The 18,483-nt window shown below is 42.9% G+C and overlaps 1 protein-coding gene across 2 annotated transcripts in view; it reads left to right on the plus strand.

Annotated features, from left to right (window-relative positions):
• The window catches only part of STAC (SH3 and cysteine rich domain), a 74,912-nt gene extending 57,379 nt beyond the window's left edge, over positions 1 to 17,533 (plus strand). For both annotated transcript variants that reach the window (XM_059819013.1, XM_059819014.1), the window contains 5 exons: positions 2,127 to 2,191; positions 3,095 to 3,183; positions 7,021 to 7,072; positions 7,202 to 7,339; positions 17,435 to 17,533. In XM_059819013.1, the coding sequence (XP_059674996.1) occupies positions 2,127 to 2,191; positions 3,095 to 3,183; positions 7,021 to 7,072; positions 7,202 to 7,339; positions 17,435 to 17,533 (443 nt within the window). The remainder of the gene's footprint in view (positions 1 to 2,126; positions 2,192 to 3,094; positions 3,184 to 7,020; positions 7,073 to 7,201; positions 7,340 to 17,434) is intronic.
• The last annotated feature ends 950 nt before the right edge of the window (positions 17,534 to 18,483 follow it).

Consider the following 18,483-nt stretch of genomic DNA (forward strand, 5'->3'; position numbering starts at 1 on the left):
CAGTCAGCTCCTGAAGCAATTACAGTAGAGGGTAACTGATTAGGTATCAGGTATGTCAGGTCAAAATCTACAAAAAGGCTTAAAGGAGGATCCAGGAAATTATAGGCCCATCAGTTTTACTTCAGTCCCTGGGAAAGTTATGGAACGAATCCTCCTGGGAGCTATCACAAGTTAAATGAAGCATGTCATTGGGAAAAGCCAGCGCAGATTCACCAAGGGCAAATCGTGCTTGACAAACCTGATTGCCTGCTACGACAAAGTAACCTGCTCTGCTGATGTGGGTCGAGTGGTGGACATTGTCTACGTGGATTTCTCCAAGGCTTTCAACATGGTTTCCCACAGCCTCCTCCTAGAGAAGCTGATGCATTACAGTCTAGACAAGTGGTCTGTGCGGTGGGTGGGGAACCGGCTGACAGACCGCACCCAGAGGGTGGTGGCAAATAGCTCCTTTTCAAACTGGCAACCTGTCACAAGTGGAGTCCCCCAGGGATTGATACTGGGCCCAACGCTCTTTAACATCTTCATAAGTGATGTGGATAATAGAATCAAGTGTACCCTGATGAAGTTTGCTGATGATACCAAACTGAGTGGGGAAGTGGACACTTCAGAAAGGAGAGCCACCCTGCAGGAAGACCTGGATAGGCTGGAAGAGTGGACTAACAAGAACCTTATGAAGTTCAACAAGGACAAGTGTAAGGTCTTACACCTGGGAAAACATAATACAGGAGTGCAGCACAGGCTGGGATCTACCCGGCTGGGGAGCAGCTCTGTGAAAGGGACTTGGAGGTCCTGGTGGACAACAAGCTCAATATGAGCGAACAGTGTGCTGCTGCGGCAAAGAAAGCCAACAGGATGCTGGGTTGCGTTAACAAGGGCATCACCAGCAGAGATAAGAAGTCATTATCCCACTCTACTCAGCATTTGTCAGGCCACATCTGGAATATGGTGTTCAGTTTTGGTCCCCGCAATACAATAAAGATATGCACAAGCTGAAGAGGGTCCAAAGAAGGGCCACAAAGATGATCGAAGGACTGGGAAGCCTGCTATGTGAGGAAAGGCTGAGAGAACTGGGTTTGTTCAGCCTTGAGAAAAAAAGCCTTAGGGGAGACCTTATCACCATGTTCCAGTATTTAAAGGGTGGCTACAAAGAAGATGGAGACTCCCTTTTTACAAGGAGTCACATGGAAAAGACAGGGGGTAATGAGTACAAGTTACTGTAGGGGAGATTCTGACTGGACACAAAAGGAAAAATTTTCGCAATGAGAACAATCAGCCATTGGAATGATCTCCCCAGGGAAGTGGTGGATTCCCCAACATGGGACACTTTTAAGATTCAGCTGGACAGGGTGTGGGGCCATCTTGTCTAGACTGTGCTTTTGCCAAGAAAGGTTGGACCAGATGATCCTTGATGTCCCTTCCAACCTGGTATTCTATGATTCTACGATTAGGTGCTGTGACTGTTGTCCTGTTCTGTGAGTTTCTGATTTAGTAACTTAGAAGCAAATTTTCACACATACAGGCCTGTGTGTTCTGTGAGTTTCTGATTTAGTAACTTAGAAGCAAATTTTCACACATACAGGCCTGTGTCTCAGATAACCCATACCAATTTGAAAGCAATTCAGGTACCTCCTATAAAATCAGAGAGACATCAATGAAGGCCATCAAATATTTGGAGATAGAGGGTTGACGAGGAGGAAGAAGGGGTTTTGCACATAAACTTTCTGTAATATTGCTCATATATGGTCATCAGGTTTTGCAGGTGCTTTTAAATGGAAATACTGCTCATCCTAAACATAAAAATACAGTATTCAATGTGAGGAGAAGGCTGTTGGACTTTAAATAGTAATGCAATTAGGGGACCTAGATTCTATTCCCAGTGCCGTACTTGTGTATATTCATCTGACCAAAATGGTTTATTTGTTACGATTGTATATTCCTCAGGACAGAGTTTGTTTTGTGCCATGTGCCAGTGGTTTTGTTGGGGGTGTAGAAGGGTTCAGAGGAGAGCACAAGGGATCAAAGAAAGTAAGGGAGAAAGGGAAGAGATTAACAAAATAAAAAAGTGATCTGTTGAGGTGAAGAGTCTTAAGCCACTCCTAAAATGTCATGTGTTTGCTTTATTTCAGTGTTTACATACTCCGAAAATGGCACAGAACACTTTGGAGAAGAACCAAAAAGTATACATTCCCCGGTATGGGCAAAAATTTTGTGAGAATGCAGTGGGAATGTGAAGTCACATAAAAGGCTTGTTTTTATGGATAGCTGAGGACCTTGAGTAGCTCTGCTGGGGCACTATTCTGGAGAAGCATCGATATCTGACTGTCATGTTCTTATACCATTTCTGGTCCACTGTCCACAGTTGGAAGCAATATACAAGACTGGATGGCTTGTTGGTTTACCAGTTATGGTCCCTTTTATGTTCTTCTATTTATTACAAATTGATACTGTGAACACAAAAGATCCAGTGGGGAGGCCATGTCATTACAACAGAACTGCAGTAATGGAAAAAACAGTTTTGATTTGGAAAATTATTTGGGGTCTGTTATAAGTGCTTTTTTTTCTCCAGATCATTAGTGGAGAAAGGGAGGAGAGAGAGTAGCGAGTCTTCTCTGTGGGAAGCCCAGTGGAAGCAGCTTTCTGTTTAAGAAAGTGATTTTCCCACACTGTTTTTTGCACCTGTGCGCTGTACAACTCTAGCTTTATCCATAAGGAGAACTGTATAATAAACACCTTATATAATGCCAGTAATACACTTCTGGGTTCATAAGAGTCATACATTAACAGAGAGCAAAAGGTAGACTCATTGTTAAGATCTAACCCAAAAGACCAATTTGTGCAGATTTCTGCTAGTGTTCTTTGGAAGCGTGTAATTTGATCTTGGGTTTCAAAGAATCTTATTTCTAAATGAAGATAGTTACTGCCTTCATGGCTCACAGTGTATCTGGGCCATAGTCCTCCAAGGTGTGAAAGCAATGAGATGATTCCGGCTCATGTTTTGGAAGACCAGGCGCTGGTTCCTCAGTCTCTAACAAAGTGAACCAAAATCCTGTGTAGGACAGATATTTACATTTTCTCTTTCTCTTTTTTCTTAAAGGGACCATTTTATAAAAGCACGTTACAAATGAACACCTATGTTGCCTTGTACAAATTTGTACCACAAGAAAATGAAGACTTGGAGATGAGGTAAAGCCCCAGAATATTTATTTGTTGATTTGACCCATGCAAACTGAGGCTTGTATGGCTTCAAGGGAGGTATATGGCTTCAAGGGAGGGAGGGTTCATTCTGACATTTGTACTAAACATTTTTTATAGAGGTATCCACTTGTAGATACAAAGATAATCTCATAGATAAAAAGCTGGTGACCAACTTTTTTGGAAAGGACACAATACATGAAAAGTTTCAAAAACACTTATGTCACTTTAGGAGCAAGATGGGTTTCAGCTAGAAAATATTCAACTTTCAGTTGCTTTGTTTTTTCAGTCAGAAGTTTTCAACTAGGAAATCCCTACCAGCTTTCATACTAGTGCTGAACATTTTACCAGTCCTATTTGATTTTCCCTCACATTCAGATTATGTCTGAGAAACGAGAACAATGTCCAGCTGCTGGATGGCAGTGTTTTCACATGAGAAAGACGCATTCTGAGCTTTGCAAAATAATCTTGTTAATTACAATTTTTAACACGTCCTTCCTCAGTTCTGCATCAGTTGCTAGCACTGCAAGGTCTAATCCAAGCCCACTGAAGTGAAAGGACATCTTTTCTTTTAGTGCAATTAGTTTGACTAATGCTACTCACCTTTTGCATGGTCTTTCTAGAGCTCTTGTCATGAAACGTGCTAGCTCTCTTCAAGACATCCCCTACATCAAAATAATCGTGCACATGCCACAAAATTTAGGGAATTGCCAGCATCTCCTTCACTGAAAGCCTTTTTCCTGTTCCCAGCTGTGCCTTCTCATCGCTCTGGAACTAATGGGTGGGATGTAAGGCAGAAATTACAAGCTTTCCCTATCATTCTTCTTTGCTGGCATTTCCTGATCATTATTTTAGGAAGTCATTTAGGAATTTCTTCAGGAAATAATCACAGGGTATGGTGACCTTTAGTGCAACTTGTCAGCTATTCTGCCCGAGAGATTCTACTTTGCATCCTGCTCCCTTAGGGGTGTATTCTAGTTTGTGTGTTTGTTCCATGAAGAGGAACACTGCTCAGACAAGCCTGCACTGGACTACCATCCTCATCAAAACATAGCAATGCAGAAAGCACATCATTCTCCAAAATTCTCCTGTACCTCATATTAGGGAAAAAAGCAACCTGTGGTCTGCAACCTGGACTGTCATGGCTAACAGGCTCTTTCCAGAGACACCAGCCAAGTTTTAGACTAGTGTTACAGAATCATAGAATCACTAAGGTTGGAAAAGACCTGTAAGATCATCAAGTCCAACCATCAACACAACACCACCATGCCCACTAAACCATGTCCCGCATGTTACTTAGCTACAGCAGCATTGCTCGTCCCATGGCCAGAAATTCAGTAATACATGGGTTAACACTGTTTCATAAGGAATGCCAAATAGTTAGTGATGTTGTTTGGCCACTGCAGAGCCAGGTAAGATTCAGCTCAGTTGCATGAATTTTCATTTAACATAGTTGAGCTGCTGGAGATGGGTTCAGCATAGCAATATTGTCAAGACTGACAAGCACTGTCCTAGGAACCCAAGTCAGGGACCAGTCGGACACTGATTAGTCCTAACATACTGAAGGCAAGTAGCAGGGGAAGGAGCTGAGCTGGGAAGAAGAGTTAGGGGAGATTTCTGGAGATCTCAGCTTACCTTTGAAGGGATGCAATGGGTGGCAGATTACTGCAGTGGAGAGGTGCCAGCCCTGATTTCAGCAGCAATTAGTACTTGTCACAACCTTGATTTCTCCCTCAACAGCAGGAGCAGCCAGGCAGGTTTTCAAAGCTCTGGCATAAATAAAGTAGGACATTCCAGTAGTACACTTATTCTAAGAGATGGCCTTATTTTACAATAAGTAGAGAGTCCTGGAAACAGGCGACCCCAGGTTTCAGACACTGCAATGATTACGATAGGATAGGATAGGATAGGATAGGATAGGATAGGATAGAGTATTTGGAAGGGACCTACAATGATCATCAGTGGTTACCTGGCCACTTCAGGGCTGATGAGCACCTATCTTGCTACTGAAATCTAGAGCACTGATGTAGAGCAGACAACTTATCCAGAGTTATGATTTACAGAAGAAAAAGATGACACCTGGGAGTGATTTCAATGAGTAGTAAACACCAAAGAAGTTGCCTACTTTCAGGGATTAGCAGCCTAAGTCTAGGAAGCAAGAGTGACATAGGCCCAGCTGGGACTTCTATTTTGAATCCTTTTTGGAGATTAGAGACATCTATGTTAGCCCTGTGCTAAAAAATATCAGAAAGAAGAAATCTGCAGGTCTTGCATCTAAAAATCTCAGTGCTCAGACCACTGACATGGAGAGTCTTTAGATGCAGTTGCCATCATTCTCTGACAGCCAAATGAATTGGTATTTTCTAAGTTATTTTTCTAACAACCAGACTGAAGGGTATTTGGAGGATGGGGGTCTCTAAATCCTTCTTTTTGAAAGTGTTCTTTCTTGCAGTGTAAGGGCTCCAATGGTGTTACAGCCTATTCACTTTGAAGTGACAAGATGGGCTCCATCAAAACCTCTTTAGGTGTTTTATACTAAATATTAACTGCAATAAGGGACTCAGATGTCCTTTCCTGTGGAAGAATTCTTTTACCACTGGGATACCAAGTTGTCCTTTTTTCTCTAGCTTCCTTTCTCACCTCAGCAACATTTCATTATTCCAAACACATTGGAACAGCTTCCTGAGGAGGGCTGGAGGAAAATCCTACCCTGTCGCCCTATTGAAAGCACCTTTCTGTGAAAGCTGGAAAACTCCATTTCAGATCATGCAGTGTTAGAAGACTAAATGCTTGTTTCTCCAGTTGTCAGCAGCAATGATAACCACTGGTCAAGTGGACCAAAGAGGCCCAGCACCATCCTCACCTCCAGCTGCATCCTAGACAGGCCCACAGCTTCTATGTGCGCTCTGACAGAGCCCATTAAATTGGACCCATTATCCATCACATGCTCCAGATGTGTCTGCAAGCTCTTGTGCTGATCCCTCAACAATACAGTGAGCCTAACATGGAATGCAAGGAAAGCTGAAGGGGTCAAACATTAATTTTATTAAGATCAAAGAAATACCTCTTATAAAGCAGACAGAGCTTTCTGAGGTTAATCCACTTGGAAATGGGCTGCCTCTCACTTTCTGCAATGCAGCGCTATTGTAATTACATAATAACATCGATGAAGTGCCACCAATGGGGGGAAGGAGGTCAAATAACTGTTCAACTACCTGCACAAAATCAGCTCAGCACATTTCGCTATTAGCATTTCCAGCCGAATTATTCTTCTAGCTCTGCTTTGGAACTAGTCAGCTGGATGCTGATACTTAGCAATTACAACCCTGCACCACACATTATAAAGGTAAATATGTCCCATTCAAATCAAAAAGACATTCCTGGGCAGAATTATATCCCTGCTGACTAATTGCCTTTGTCAGTTAAATAGAACTATTTTCCTGCTGCCTTCCTTCTGCAGTCACAGCTTGAAAACACAGATGATAAAGCGGTGTGTCTCAACAATGTGAAATGTCTTGAAGTAACAGGATAATGCCTCTAACAAATAGGGACTGTATTTTAAACAGTTTCTTATTAAACAGGAAGCAAAAATTCCAATTCACAGATGTTTTCTCAAAATAAAGATCTAGCGCCTATATACAGAGACTCTCTTTCTACATTACCATGTATGATTGAGTAAAACCTTGCTGCCTCATTAGTCTACCTGCAGTGAATGCTCAGATAAAATGACCAAGGAAGGACCACCTTCTTATTAGAAGGTAATTGTGGAAGCTGATGCAGCATAACAATTAAGAGTCATCTTAACTACTATTCCTCTTCTAATTACAGGCCAGGGGATATGATCACTCTTCTGGAAGACTCCAACGAAGACTGGTGGAAGGTATGTGCTAATTATTTTATATCTATCTGTTTTCTTTCCAAAGGGAAAAATACATTATTTTCAATATTGAACTTGTATTAAAGCTACTAGTGTTAACAACCTTCTTCTGTCAATATGTTTTCTCCACAGGGGAAAATTGAGGACAGAACTGGATTTTTTCCTGCTAACTTTGTTCAAAGGGTGCAACATGATGAGAAGATTTACAGGTGTATCAGGACATTCATTGGCTGCAAGGAACAGGGACAGATAACTCTGAAAGAGAACCAGGTAAGTTCACCTGTGCCAGATCCCCACCGGACTTGAGCATCCAGCAGTCTGACCAATGACTGGAGGGAAAGTTGTGCAAGATGAGCACAGGCAGATGCTGTTCACTGCAATTTTACTACAAAATTTATAATTTGTATGGTAGTAGTGTCTAGTAGCTAGTTAAGAGCAGTGTTGGTCTTGTGTAAACGCATACCCCCTGCCTGATATAGCCTAAGTTTTCAGTCTCACAGACATTCATAAAGATACTTTACATATTATGCACTCTCCTACTGCCTTCAGAGGGACAGCCTGAAGAAAACACATTCTTAGAGTTGGACCTTGTGTGCCTGAAAATTGGTCAGGTTTTCTCCTCACTATTAGAGCGAATCTAATAAAAGACAGTGGCTCCATCCCAGACCTTACCTTGCCTAAAGATCTAAACACAGCTCGTTGTTTTGGCTTCAGCAGGAGCAGAGTTAAGACAGCACTAAACAAACCTGTGTATCTTAAATTTAACTCTTATTCACCAGTTGCAAAGTATCTTTAATCATTAATTGCTTCTGTTAGCACTTACACACCCTCTCTACAGACTGCAATTTATTCTAAACTAGAAGTGCTGCTGTGAGTTCAAGTATACAATATACAGTGAAGACTTGCAGGGTCCATTCACCCCTGTGTACTTTCAGCAGCTCCTTCGACTTTGCGTCATTCAGGTGGGTTCACAAGGTGAAAGCCATGGCTGCCATCATGGAGTGTGCCTATGATCTGAATTTAAATGTGATTTTAAATTTTTACCAGACATCTAATACATCCAAGCATCAAGTCTGGTGATTCTAGGGTACAAATGCTTGCTGAGGTAAAGTGAGAGAAGGATAGGGCTCAAAACCTACATTAAGGGACAGGTTTGAGGCATAAGCTCATGTGTATAGGAGGATGGCAGACTAACAGTTATGCACAGCCGGGGTTTTCTGACACCTGGATGAAATAGAAAGCTAGATTTTTCTCACTTCATCTTGTGAAGCCTAATGTTCTTCCACCTCACTGGGTGTTTGGTTCTTTTGGCAATTGATGTCACATCATCAGGAATTGTTTGCCTTACAGTGCCTGGACAACCACTGATTTTAATAAAGTAGAGCAGAAGTCAGCATCAGGGTGGACTTCAAGGCCACAGGTGTTTCCACACAGAACTTCTGTAATGCTTCACTCCACTGGTGGATGAGAAGGTTAACTTGTACCTTTGCTGCTGCTGCCTTGCGGCATAGCAAAACATAAAAGTGCTAACAGTCCTTGGGTATACATAGCTTTTTAAGGAAAGCACAGCAATACAGTGACCAGAATATATTTTAACTGCCCCTGTGCACATAGAACATTGGGCAGCCTTGAAGCTGCTAGAAAGAGAGAACGTGCTTAATTTTTTTTTACCCGGCACCTCATAGAGGGAAAAAGTATTACCAAAGTACAAGAAGAGGTTTTGCACCCTTTGTGCTCTAGAATAAGCAATGCACAAGGGCAAAGCTTGGGGAAATGATAGTGTGGGAATATAGCAGGCCAGCATGAAGGAATGGTCAAGGTCTGAGTCCCTTCTCATTGATGGGCATACCAGATCCTCCCTGTTAGTGTGGTTGCTGCTGCAAACAGTGGGGGCCCAGTTTCTTGTCTTATTTCTCACAAAACCATGGTTTCCAAGTGGGCAGATCTGGCAGCTTCATCTAAAGACAAGGACTTCCTATGGTCCCTATTTCATGATAGTCTCACAAGGCAGCTTGCAGTCAGGAGTGCGTCATTGTCTCTGGTAGGGCAGGAAGTAAAGAAAGGGATGAATCCATCCTGTCCGTCTACTATTCCGTCTTTTTTTAGTGAACTTATTCAGCCCTATCTCAAACCCATGCAAATGCTGAGGTTGAATGTGAACGCTGTCGGGTCTTCACTCCACGTGGGAGAGGCTTCAGAGGAAGAAATAAATAAATATTTAGTGTAAAACAGGGGGCAGAAATCAGACTGAACAAACACACGAATGCAGAGACATGAGCGGAAAGGAGTGGAGCCAACAGATTCCACTCCACCCTCGCACAAATTATGCAAAAAGGGGACATTCAAGTAGCTTCAAGGCCGTTTTGAGTAATTTCCAGGCAGGACAGTCATAGAGAGGGCATGGACACTCATCTGCTTCCCCCTGCACCCCCATACAAGGTTTGAGCCACCCATAATAGCCCCCAGTGAGAGCTGGCAGCCTGCACAGAGCCAACATGTGACAGCAGTATGGGGACAGGAGCACAAGGACTCCTGAACCCAGCTTGTGGGACATGTGCCTACCATGGAGATCACTGCCTGAATGGCACAATTTTTTGTCTTTCTTTTTTTAGCAGAAGAACTTTGCCTTCACTGTGGAACAACTGATTGTGAAAAACATTTTAATTTTTATCGGGAATTTTTTACTTTAAAAATTTATTTTATATTTCCAAAGTTAAATTTCCTTTTTCTTCCTTCAGCCATCTATCTTATTTTCTGTCCTTTATTTCCCCATTGTTTTCCACGTGAAGCAGAGAGAGGGATGCAGCAGGGAAGACATAAAAAGAAAAAAAAAAATTCTGAATGGGACTTCCGGGAAAAGTTTGGCAGAATTCTTTTTCTTTTCTCTTTGTTCTATTTGGGGATTTCTGTGCGATGTAACCAGCCATTTTAGCTGTCTCTGGGCACAGTGTCCAGAGTGCTGTGAGCACAATATATGTACTACATGCAAAGCACTGCCTTGTTCCAGGTTAGCAAGAAGGGGAGATTATTCATTGGTACCAATTCCTTTCAAGTCTCGCTTTAGCTAGAAAAACTCATTAACTGGTCTAATAAATTCCTGTGACTATAGTATGGCAAATTATCTCCATTTTACACTGTTAATTCACTGGGTCAAATTCTGCAGGGTCTAAGAAGAGTCCAGAGCCATTCTGATAATGAAAGCAAGGAAGATATGCCAACAGGAAAACTTACCCAGTGACAGTAATATGAATTTTCAGTATATTGCTTGATACCATCCACGGTTTATACTGCAGGTCTCTACCCCCTTTGTGTCTTCTCTGAATGTTCCCAGGTAGAGAGCCTATCCTTGTAAGGCAAAAGGCAATATATTCACATCAACAAAGCCACAAAAATACCTTAAGAGAAGCCATTTCAGGCAAGCAGAGATATTTGCAAAGTTTGAAGCACAGAGGGTGAGGCTTTCTATGGAATCACTTGCCAGTTTCATGCCCTGAGAACAACATTATGAGCTTCAGCTTCATGCAAAACTTTCTGGCAAAGCCAGTACTCAAGGAGAGGACTGAGGGAAAAACAACACAATTTGCTCACCCATCTTGAGCAATGTGCACGAGCTAGTCTTCACAAAGGATCCCTTCAAAATTTCATTATGAAATATGAAACCCAGCCTGGGGGAGAAAAAGTATACTGCTTCAGAGACATCAGCATCTTGGAGTTTAGGGTTCACTGACAGATTTGTGTGTCCTGAAACAAATTCAGAAGATGACTGGGCACCACAGGGTTCAATCAGGAATCTGTGAGAGGGAGGCAGAATTAGCCTTTGACATCAGTAAAGGAAGATTATTAACACGGAAACCAAAACCAGCCAATTTCTGTGACTTTCCACTCTTTTAAGCTGTCTCGCACACCATACTTGCTGCATAGTTTCCAACTCTGATTGATTGTATCATCACTTGAATATATAAAGTTTTCTCCAGCCTCTAACTTCTGCTCTAGCCTACCCAAATTCATTAACACACATTAGCCAAATGCTTCTTTGCATGACCCCAGGCTCTGATTTGACCTCTTTTGACAGAAAGAAAACCTCACTGTTTTGAAAAGATATATCTAACGTATCATCAATGTTTGGAAAAGCACCTCTTAAAATGCCTCTAACATTTTTGATCATCCTTATTTTTAAAGAAGTCATAATAATCTATTATTTGAATGTCTGTTTTTATTCCTCTTAAAATATCCTACTTAAATAAAGGAAATAACCTCTTTAAAAAAAAACCTACTCACACGCTTCACTGGCAGTCTCTCTGACGTCGACAGTCACACTAATATAAACCACTTTAGAGCTGGGCTTTTTGTGATTAAATAACACAATTGATTTTAAATTGCACAAGTGATCTTGTGCAATAGAAATGACCCCAAACCACGACATTTGTAACAAGACTGGCAATCAGAAACTCTCTGCCTCATCCAAATGTGGACTGCGAGTTTACACAAAGGTTAGTGCAACAGATCCATTTTGCAATGGATGTGTTTTATAAATGTCACTGATGTAAACTAGCCCTGTTACTGAAAGCATCTCCCAGCCAGCTTCTGTGATGACTGCAAATGGGCCGCTGCTGTTGTGATGGCCAAAACCTCCAAACCAGTGCTGTCAGCCTTGCTGTCCCCTTGGCACCACAGCTCAGGGGACAAACTTCTCTCCTACCCCAACATGCAGTCACACAAATTTCAAAAGGAGCGACTTTTAGGCATGTGTACATTAGCAGCTACGTGCTGATCTGATAGAACCACCCCAGAAGAGCCTGGCAATGGGCTTAAACAAATCCATGAGGTTAGGCTTAACAAGGCAGGATTGCAGATCAGGTCTCCAGCCCCAGGGGATCCACCTGTCTTGAGTCTTCTTATGATTAGTCTGGATACTTTGTTTCTACCTGGCTTTTTACCTCACTGCCTAGGAATTACTTTATGTCCCCACATTTTTCATCCTGGGATACTCTAAAGGGAACTGAACTCCTAAGAGCATGACTAAGCTGCCTTTGAAAATCAGTTGCATCACGGTGACTTATGCATTCAAACTGAATCACTTAAAACACAAACCCAGCACAGAAAGTGATGTTGCAGTTCTTTATGTGCTCCCCAGCTTATAACTGCTGCACTTCACAGCTAGGCTTGAGAAGAAAAGGGTCTTTTTCCAGCTACCTCTGATTTTCATTGACGTCAGCCTTGCTGAACAGGGAGGGGTGTCCCCATTCATTCAGAGATACTGACTGGCACACAGGTTTTGCAAGAGTCCAAAACATAGGCACAGCCCATTATGCATCCAGTTTAGTCCAGGTCATCTTTATCACAGAATCACTATGGTTGGAAATGACCTGTAAGATCATCAAGTACAACCATCAACCCAACACCACGATGCTCATTAAACAGTGTCCCACAATGCCACGTCCACATGTTCCTTGAACACCTCCAGTGAGGGTGATGCCACCACTTCCCTGGGCAGTTTATTCCAGTGTTTCACCACTCTCTCAGTAAAGAAATTTTTCCTAATATCCAGCCTGAACCTCCCCTGGCGCAACTTGAGGCTATTTCCTCTTGTCCTGTTGCTAGTCACTTGGGAGAAGAGACCAACACCCACCTCTCTGCAACCCCCTTTCAGGTAATTGTAGAGAGTGATGAGGTCTCCCCTCAGCCTCCTCTTCTCCAGACTGAACAACCCCAGTTCCCTCAGCCGCTCCTCATCAGACTTGTGCTCCAGACCCCTCACCAGCTTCTTCGCCCTTCTCTGGACACGCTCCAGCACCTCAATGTCCTTCTTGTAGTGAGGGGTCCAAAACTGAACACAGGATTCGAGGTGCGGCCTCACCAGTGCCGAGTACAGGGCCACGATCACCTCCCTGCTCCTGCTGGCCACACTATTTCTGATACAGGCCAGGATGGCGTTGGCCTTCTTGGCCACCTGGGCACACTGCTGGCTCATCTTCAGCCGGCTGTCAATCAACACCCCCAGGCCCTTTTCTGCAGGGCAGCTTTCCAGCCACTTGTCCCCAACCTGTAGTGTTGCATGGGGTTGTTGTGACCCAAGTGCAGGACCCGGCACTTGGCCTTGTTGTTGAAACTCATACAATCGGCCTCGGCCCATCGATCCAGCCTGTCCAGATCCCTCTGCAGAGCCTTCCGACCCTCGAGCAGATAACACTCCTGCCCAACTTGGTGTCCTCTGCAAACTTACTGAGGGAGCACTCAATCCCCTTATCTAGATCATTGATAAATATATTAAACAAGACCGATCCCAAAACTGAGCCCTGGGGCACTCCGCCTGTGACCGGCCGCCAACTGGATTTCACCCCATTCACCACAACTCTCTGGGCTCGGCAGTCCAGCCAGTTTTTTACCCAGCGAAGAGTGCACCTGTCTAAGCCACGAGTCGCCAGCTTCTCCAGGAGAATACTGTGGGAGACAGTGTCGAAGGCTTTACTGAAGTCCAGGTAGACAACATCCACAGCCTTTCCCTCACCCACTAGGCGGGTCACCTGGTCACAGAAGGAGATCAGGTTGTTAAAACCCTAAAATAAGTGCTGTAGGTAAAATAAGCTGGTGTTCTCTGTCCAAAAACTAATGAAACAACTGATATAAAACCTGTCATCATCATTTGCACTATGGTTGAATGGGTATGAAAACTGAACTATTTGTCATTTTCATCCACAATGCTCATGTAGGCAAGAACTTCAGTCCACAGGCAGCAGCAGCTGTAGAAACTCACAGTGTCCCTGTGCTGTCATTCTTACAGACAAACAGAAGACTTGAGCTTTCAAACCTCTTGACCTGGCACTGTCTGCAGGTTCCAGGACAGCTCTTGAAACTGTACTGTCCTCATAACCAAATTCCTACTTCATCAGAACCAGTCTGTGGCTGACAGATGGATTAAATACATGGGAGAGAGAAGATAAGCAAAAGACAGCTGCAGAAAATTAGAGCAAGTTCAAAGTTACTCCTGGACAAAGAGAATTTGCCACTTCAGCCCAAATTCAAAGCACAGGACTTAGAAGAACAGGCGAATACTAATGACCATGGAGCTTAAAGGATCATTTCCTAATTGCTCATCTCCCCCATCTGCTTGGAGCTGACTGATGGACAAAAAATCCTGATGGCAGATGTTGACAAGTTCAGACAACAGTCATGATCTGTTTTATTTGTTTTATTTTTGGGGTTGTTTTAATTTTTTAAAGCAAATGAGATTAAAGAATGGGGAAGTGACTTTATAATATTAGATCCCACTTCCAGCTAGTTCTGAAGATCACTTGATGACCGAGAAATAGCCTGAGATGTGGTTTCTTACCCTGTGGCTTGCTCCACTACTAACCTCTTGAGACAGGGTGCAGAGAAAAAAACAACAACTGTTTGTCTCCATTTGTGTTGCTATCAAATTCACTGGAGAGTGGCTGCTCAGTGGCTCACTTACCTTGTCAGGCCAGCAGCCTTCCCCCCAAAACACGCCAGCCTGAGTAGCTGCCATTTTAAGCAGTTTCCAATTTGATAAAGCAAACTATGAGCACCTAATGGTAGCTGTGGCACCTTGTGCCTTCACAACCATCGTGTTTGCCGTCTGTCACCAGGGCTAGTCCTCAGCGACAGCTGATTCACCAGGTGGAGTCTAAAACTCTGGATACCACCATGCACTTACCTGGGATTACTCCTGACTTACACCCACCTAAGAAAGTCAACCTGTGAGTGAAATACTTGGCAGCACTCACAAAAGGGGAAGAGGACAAAAGTCGCCAAAGATGGTGTTGTGTTCCCTCTCTTCCGAAACTGCAGAATTTGGAGCAGTTCCAGGACTTTGCAAATCTCCAGCAGCTGCCACAGCCCCAGGGGACTTCCTGAGTCACACAGGATTAGAAAAGTGTGGCATATTGTGGCTGAGCTTACTCTGACACCACACATCCCCTTCCCTCGGAAGAAGTGGGAAAAAACTCTGCCAGCCAGGGGCCTGCACATGCAAGGCTTAGTATATCAGTGTGAGAGAATTTTAGCTGGAATTTGGGAGAATTCAGATCAATGTATTAGTATGTGGAGTGAGAGAAGTTCTTACTTCTACAAAGGCCTTGTACTCCTCATGCTCAGTGAAGATCTAAAGCTATTGCTGTAGCAGAGCACTCCCACTGATATCAAGGAGCACTCAAACCAGCAGCAGAACCAAAAAAAACCCTCTAAAAAAAGACCAAATCTGCCATCCTTTTTCACTCCAAAGATAAAGAAAACCAGTGTTCAGAAAGTCCAGCATTTTTCTTTTGTCCACAAATCATTCTGCTGATAGTACAAGACATCAGGGAAAAGTACTCTGTTCTCACAATATGTTCCACACAGCACCAGAGGTTAAGCAAGAAATGCAGCATGGCTAGTGAGAGTGCAGCCCTGCTACAGGTCCCTTCTGGAGATCTGACTACTTTTGGGGTTTCTTTGGCCCATGCAAAAACCTAGATGACTTGCAGACATCTTTAGTTAGGAGGGAAAGCACAGTGATGGAGTCGGGCATTCCTTTTAACCAGCCAGGTTTATTTATAGAGAAGCTGCAAAGGCTCATTTTCCCACACAGCAGCAGAAATCAACTGAGAAGGGGCATCTTTCAACCAGGATGCTCTTTCTTACTCCTGGATACTCGGCCATGCTTGGCCATCCTTAGTCTGTTGCTTCTTTGTAACCTTTTTCTCTCGTCATTGAAGTTTTCATAGTCTTTCTCAGAGACACAGACCAACATCTAGCAGTAGTCAGAAACACCTCTCTGTGTACACGTGCTTTACACCTCTGCTGTGAATGGTGATGTGACTGGACAGGGAGCAGCTGCTCTGCTAGAGATTCATGACACAGATAAGGTGGGCTCTTTTGCAACAGTAAATAAACTAAACAGCATCAATTCCATGCCTCTCCCACGCTTTCTGTGTGATTTAACCCAAACAACAATACATTATTTTTTTTAATGGCATGCCAACTCTGTTGGTGTGCTCAGTCATTCTGCCTGAGGCATCCAATCCTGTTAGTGTTAACTGGGTAGCTTAGGTAAGAAAATTAATGAGTCCATTTGCTTTCCAAACCTTTATTTGCAGGTACAGAGATGCACCTGACCATTGCCAAACACTGGAGGTGGCAAATATGAAGCAGCTTCACGTCCCTTTTATGACCTTTCATTTCTCTCTGGCAGCATCAGTGTTGCTAGTAAATTTTATGTAGGTAACAACAGGAGGACAAGCTAGCCCAGAATTCAGATGTGGTATTTAGGTGTCATCATACAAACCATAATATTCAAGCTGAAATACATTTAGCCAGGAACATTTTCGAGCCATTTTTGTTCATTTCATACCCTCTGAATTATTGTAATGAAACACTCTAAATACCTATTAGACAGAGCCTTTGAGAGTGTTAGTCCAGATAGAGGCCTTTAAGTATCTGGCACGGACATCATGACAAATCGGTCAGCTGGTCTCAATAGGACCATAAGTTTTATGGCAGTTTTTCAACCTTGTTTGATTAGTAGGAAATACATAGTTCCTTGGCAGAGATGTTTGAAAACAATTATTTTCTGTGCTCAAGTGCCCAGTCTAAAGTACCTGCGCTGCTAGACTTTCCAATGGCTCAGCCATTACCAAAAGTATCTCAGGATGGGTGCTAAAATGGAAATACCTGGGATCACAAAGGTCTTCGGGAAATGCAGACCTTTACCATGATGTCATATTTGTACTATTGTAAAGACCATATGTTTTCACCATAATTGCCTCCATTTGGAGTAAGCGTTATGCAAACACACTAGCAGAGCTGGGTTCAGATCAAATACTTTGGTACCCATAACAGGCACAGGCACCTGTAGGTGCAAGAGCTGAGTAAATAACATAACCCACTGCCCATCTGAGAAGTACCTGGGCTCCTTAAACATGCAAAAGAGAATATGATTGCATTCAGGTCAGCTGCTACGAGTGGCCCACCTTGGCATCACGATTACTTTTCGTCACCAACGGTTGACGGAGCCAGCTAGCTCATGATCTGAAATACCCAATCCTCTCATACACAGACAACTAAATCACAATCATTACAGTAGGCTGAAGTCATAATTCAAGTTTTAAAATCTTTGGTCAATCACAAAGTTCTTAACAATTTTAATGTTTCTTATATATTTGTGGCACTTCAAGAAGGCAGGGGGAAACATAACCCTCTAAATATGTGAGTCTGAGTTTCTTATCAAAGCAGTGAGAGTCTAAAAAGGATTTTCTACTTATAAAAGTAACTAGCAGGATGTCTAACCCGTCTGGTAAATAGCCTGGAATAATTTGTCACTTGATCATGGCAAATAATTTATTATTTTCATACCTTCTTTGCATTCAGATTTGTGTGACTTCTGAAAAGGAACACGATGGCTTTATCAAAGTATACAGCGGGAAGAAGAAAGGCTTTGTCCCCATAGACGTCTTAGAAAACATCTGATTTCAACAGCCTGCTTGCTGCAGTACGAGCCCTTTGTTGGCAATGCCTGTCTGCCTCATCTCACACTGTGTCAACCCAGATGGGCTGTCTTGCAGATGTTCAGGGAAACAGTAAGAAAACTGAACCTACAAGAAGAAAAAGACATTTAGACTGCCACAGCAACACTAAGAAATAAGAGAAGTGGAATGACTGAAAGAAAATATAGTCAGAAGCCACTAGGGAAATGAGAGAACCTTGGATACAAACAGGAATACGGTAAGGAAAAAAAAGTCTGGGCTGATTTCTGGTGCAAGATGGCTGTTACGACGCTAACGGAGACAGACAGCTTGTTCTGAAGGACTAAATTCACGTCCTGTTCTTGTGTCTTAGAAAAGTGTTGGACTGCTTTCTTGTTTGAAGTGTGTATTTAGGGGGGAGGGGGGGAAATACCATTCAAACTGTCCTCGTACTACAGTCCAATGCTTGTAGTAAAGTGTGGCTGTGGTTCTACAGTTTTGTCCCCAGTATCAACCGATCAGTTTAAGCGTTTAATCCTGGTGTTTAGTCTCATAACAAAGCAGTTTGGAGACACCATCTGAACGTCAGTCCGAGAAATGCACTGTGCCCTGGAAGTCGGCAGCTTTCTCTTTCTGTGCAATCTTCCCATATGAAAGAGTAGCGAACTTGTGTGTCCTTTGTTTTCTCTGTATACGAACAAAAGCTCTCAGCATATGTCGGGTGTGATGGCTGCTCTCATAGCTCACAAAAATAGCCGGTCCTCCGATTCAGAAGCCTGCTTGGAAGCGTCCTTCTGTGTTTCTTGCACCTTTATCTGGTCATACAGAAAATGTGCAAAATGCTGGGAGAGAGCCACCGGCTTGAAATGTTTTATATTTTTCTGTGTTTATTGCACTTAAAAGATTTTATATTCTAATCTTATTTATAAAAAATAAAACAGTTAACTAACCCCC

This window comes from Gavia stellata, chromosome 6 (assembly GCF_030936135.1).
Source record: "Gavia stellata isolate bGavSte3 chromosome 6, bGavSte3.hap2, whole genome shotgun sequence".
In the NCBI taxonomy this organism is placed as follows: Eukaryota; Metazoa; Chordata; class Aves; order Gaviiformes; family Gaviidae; genus Gavia; species Gavia stellata.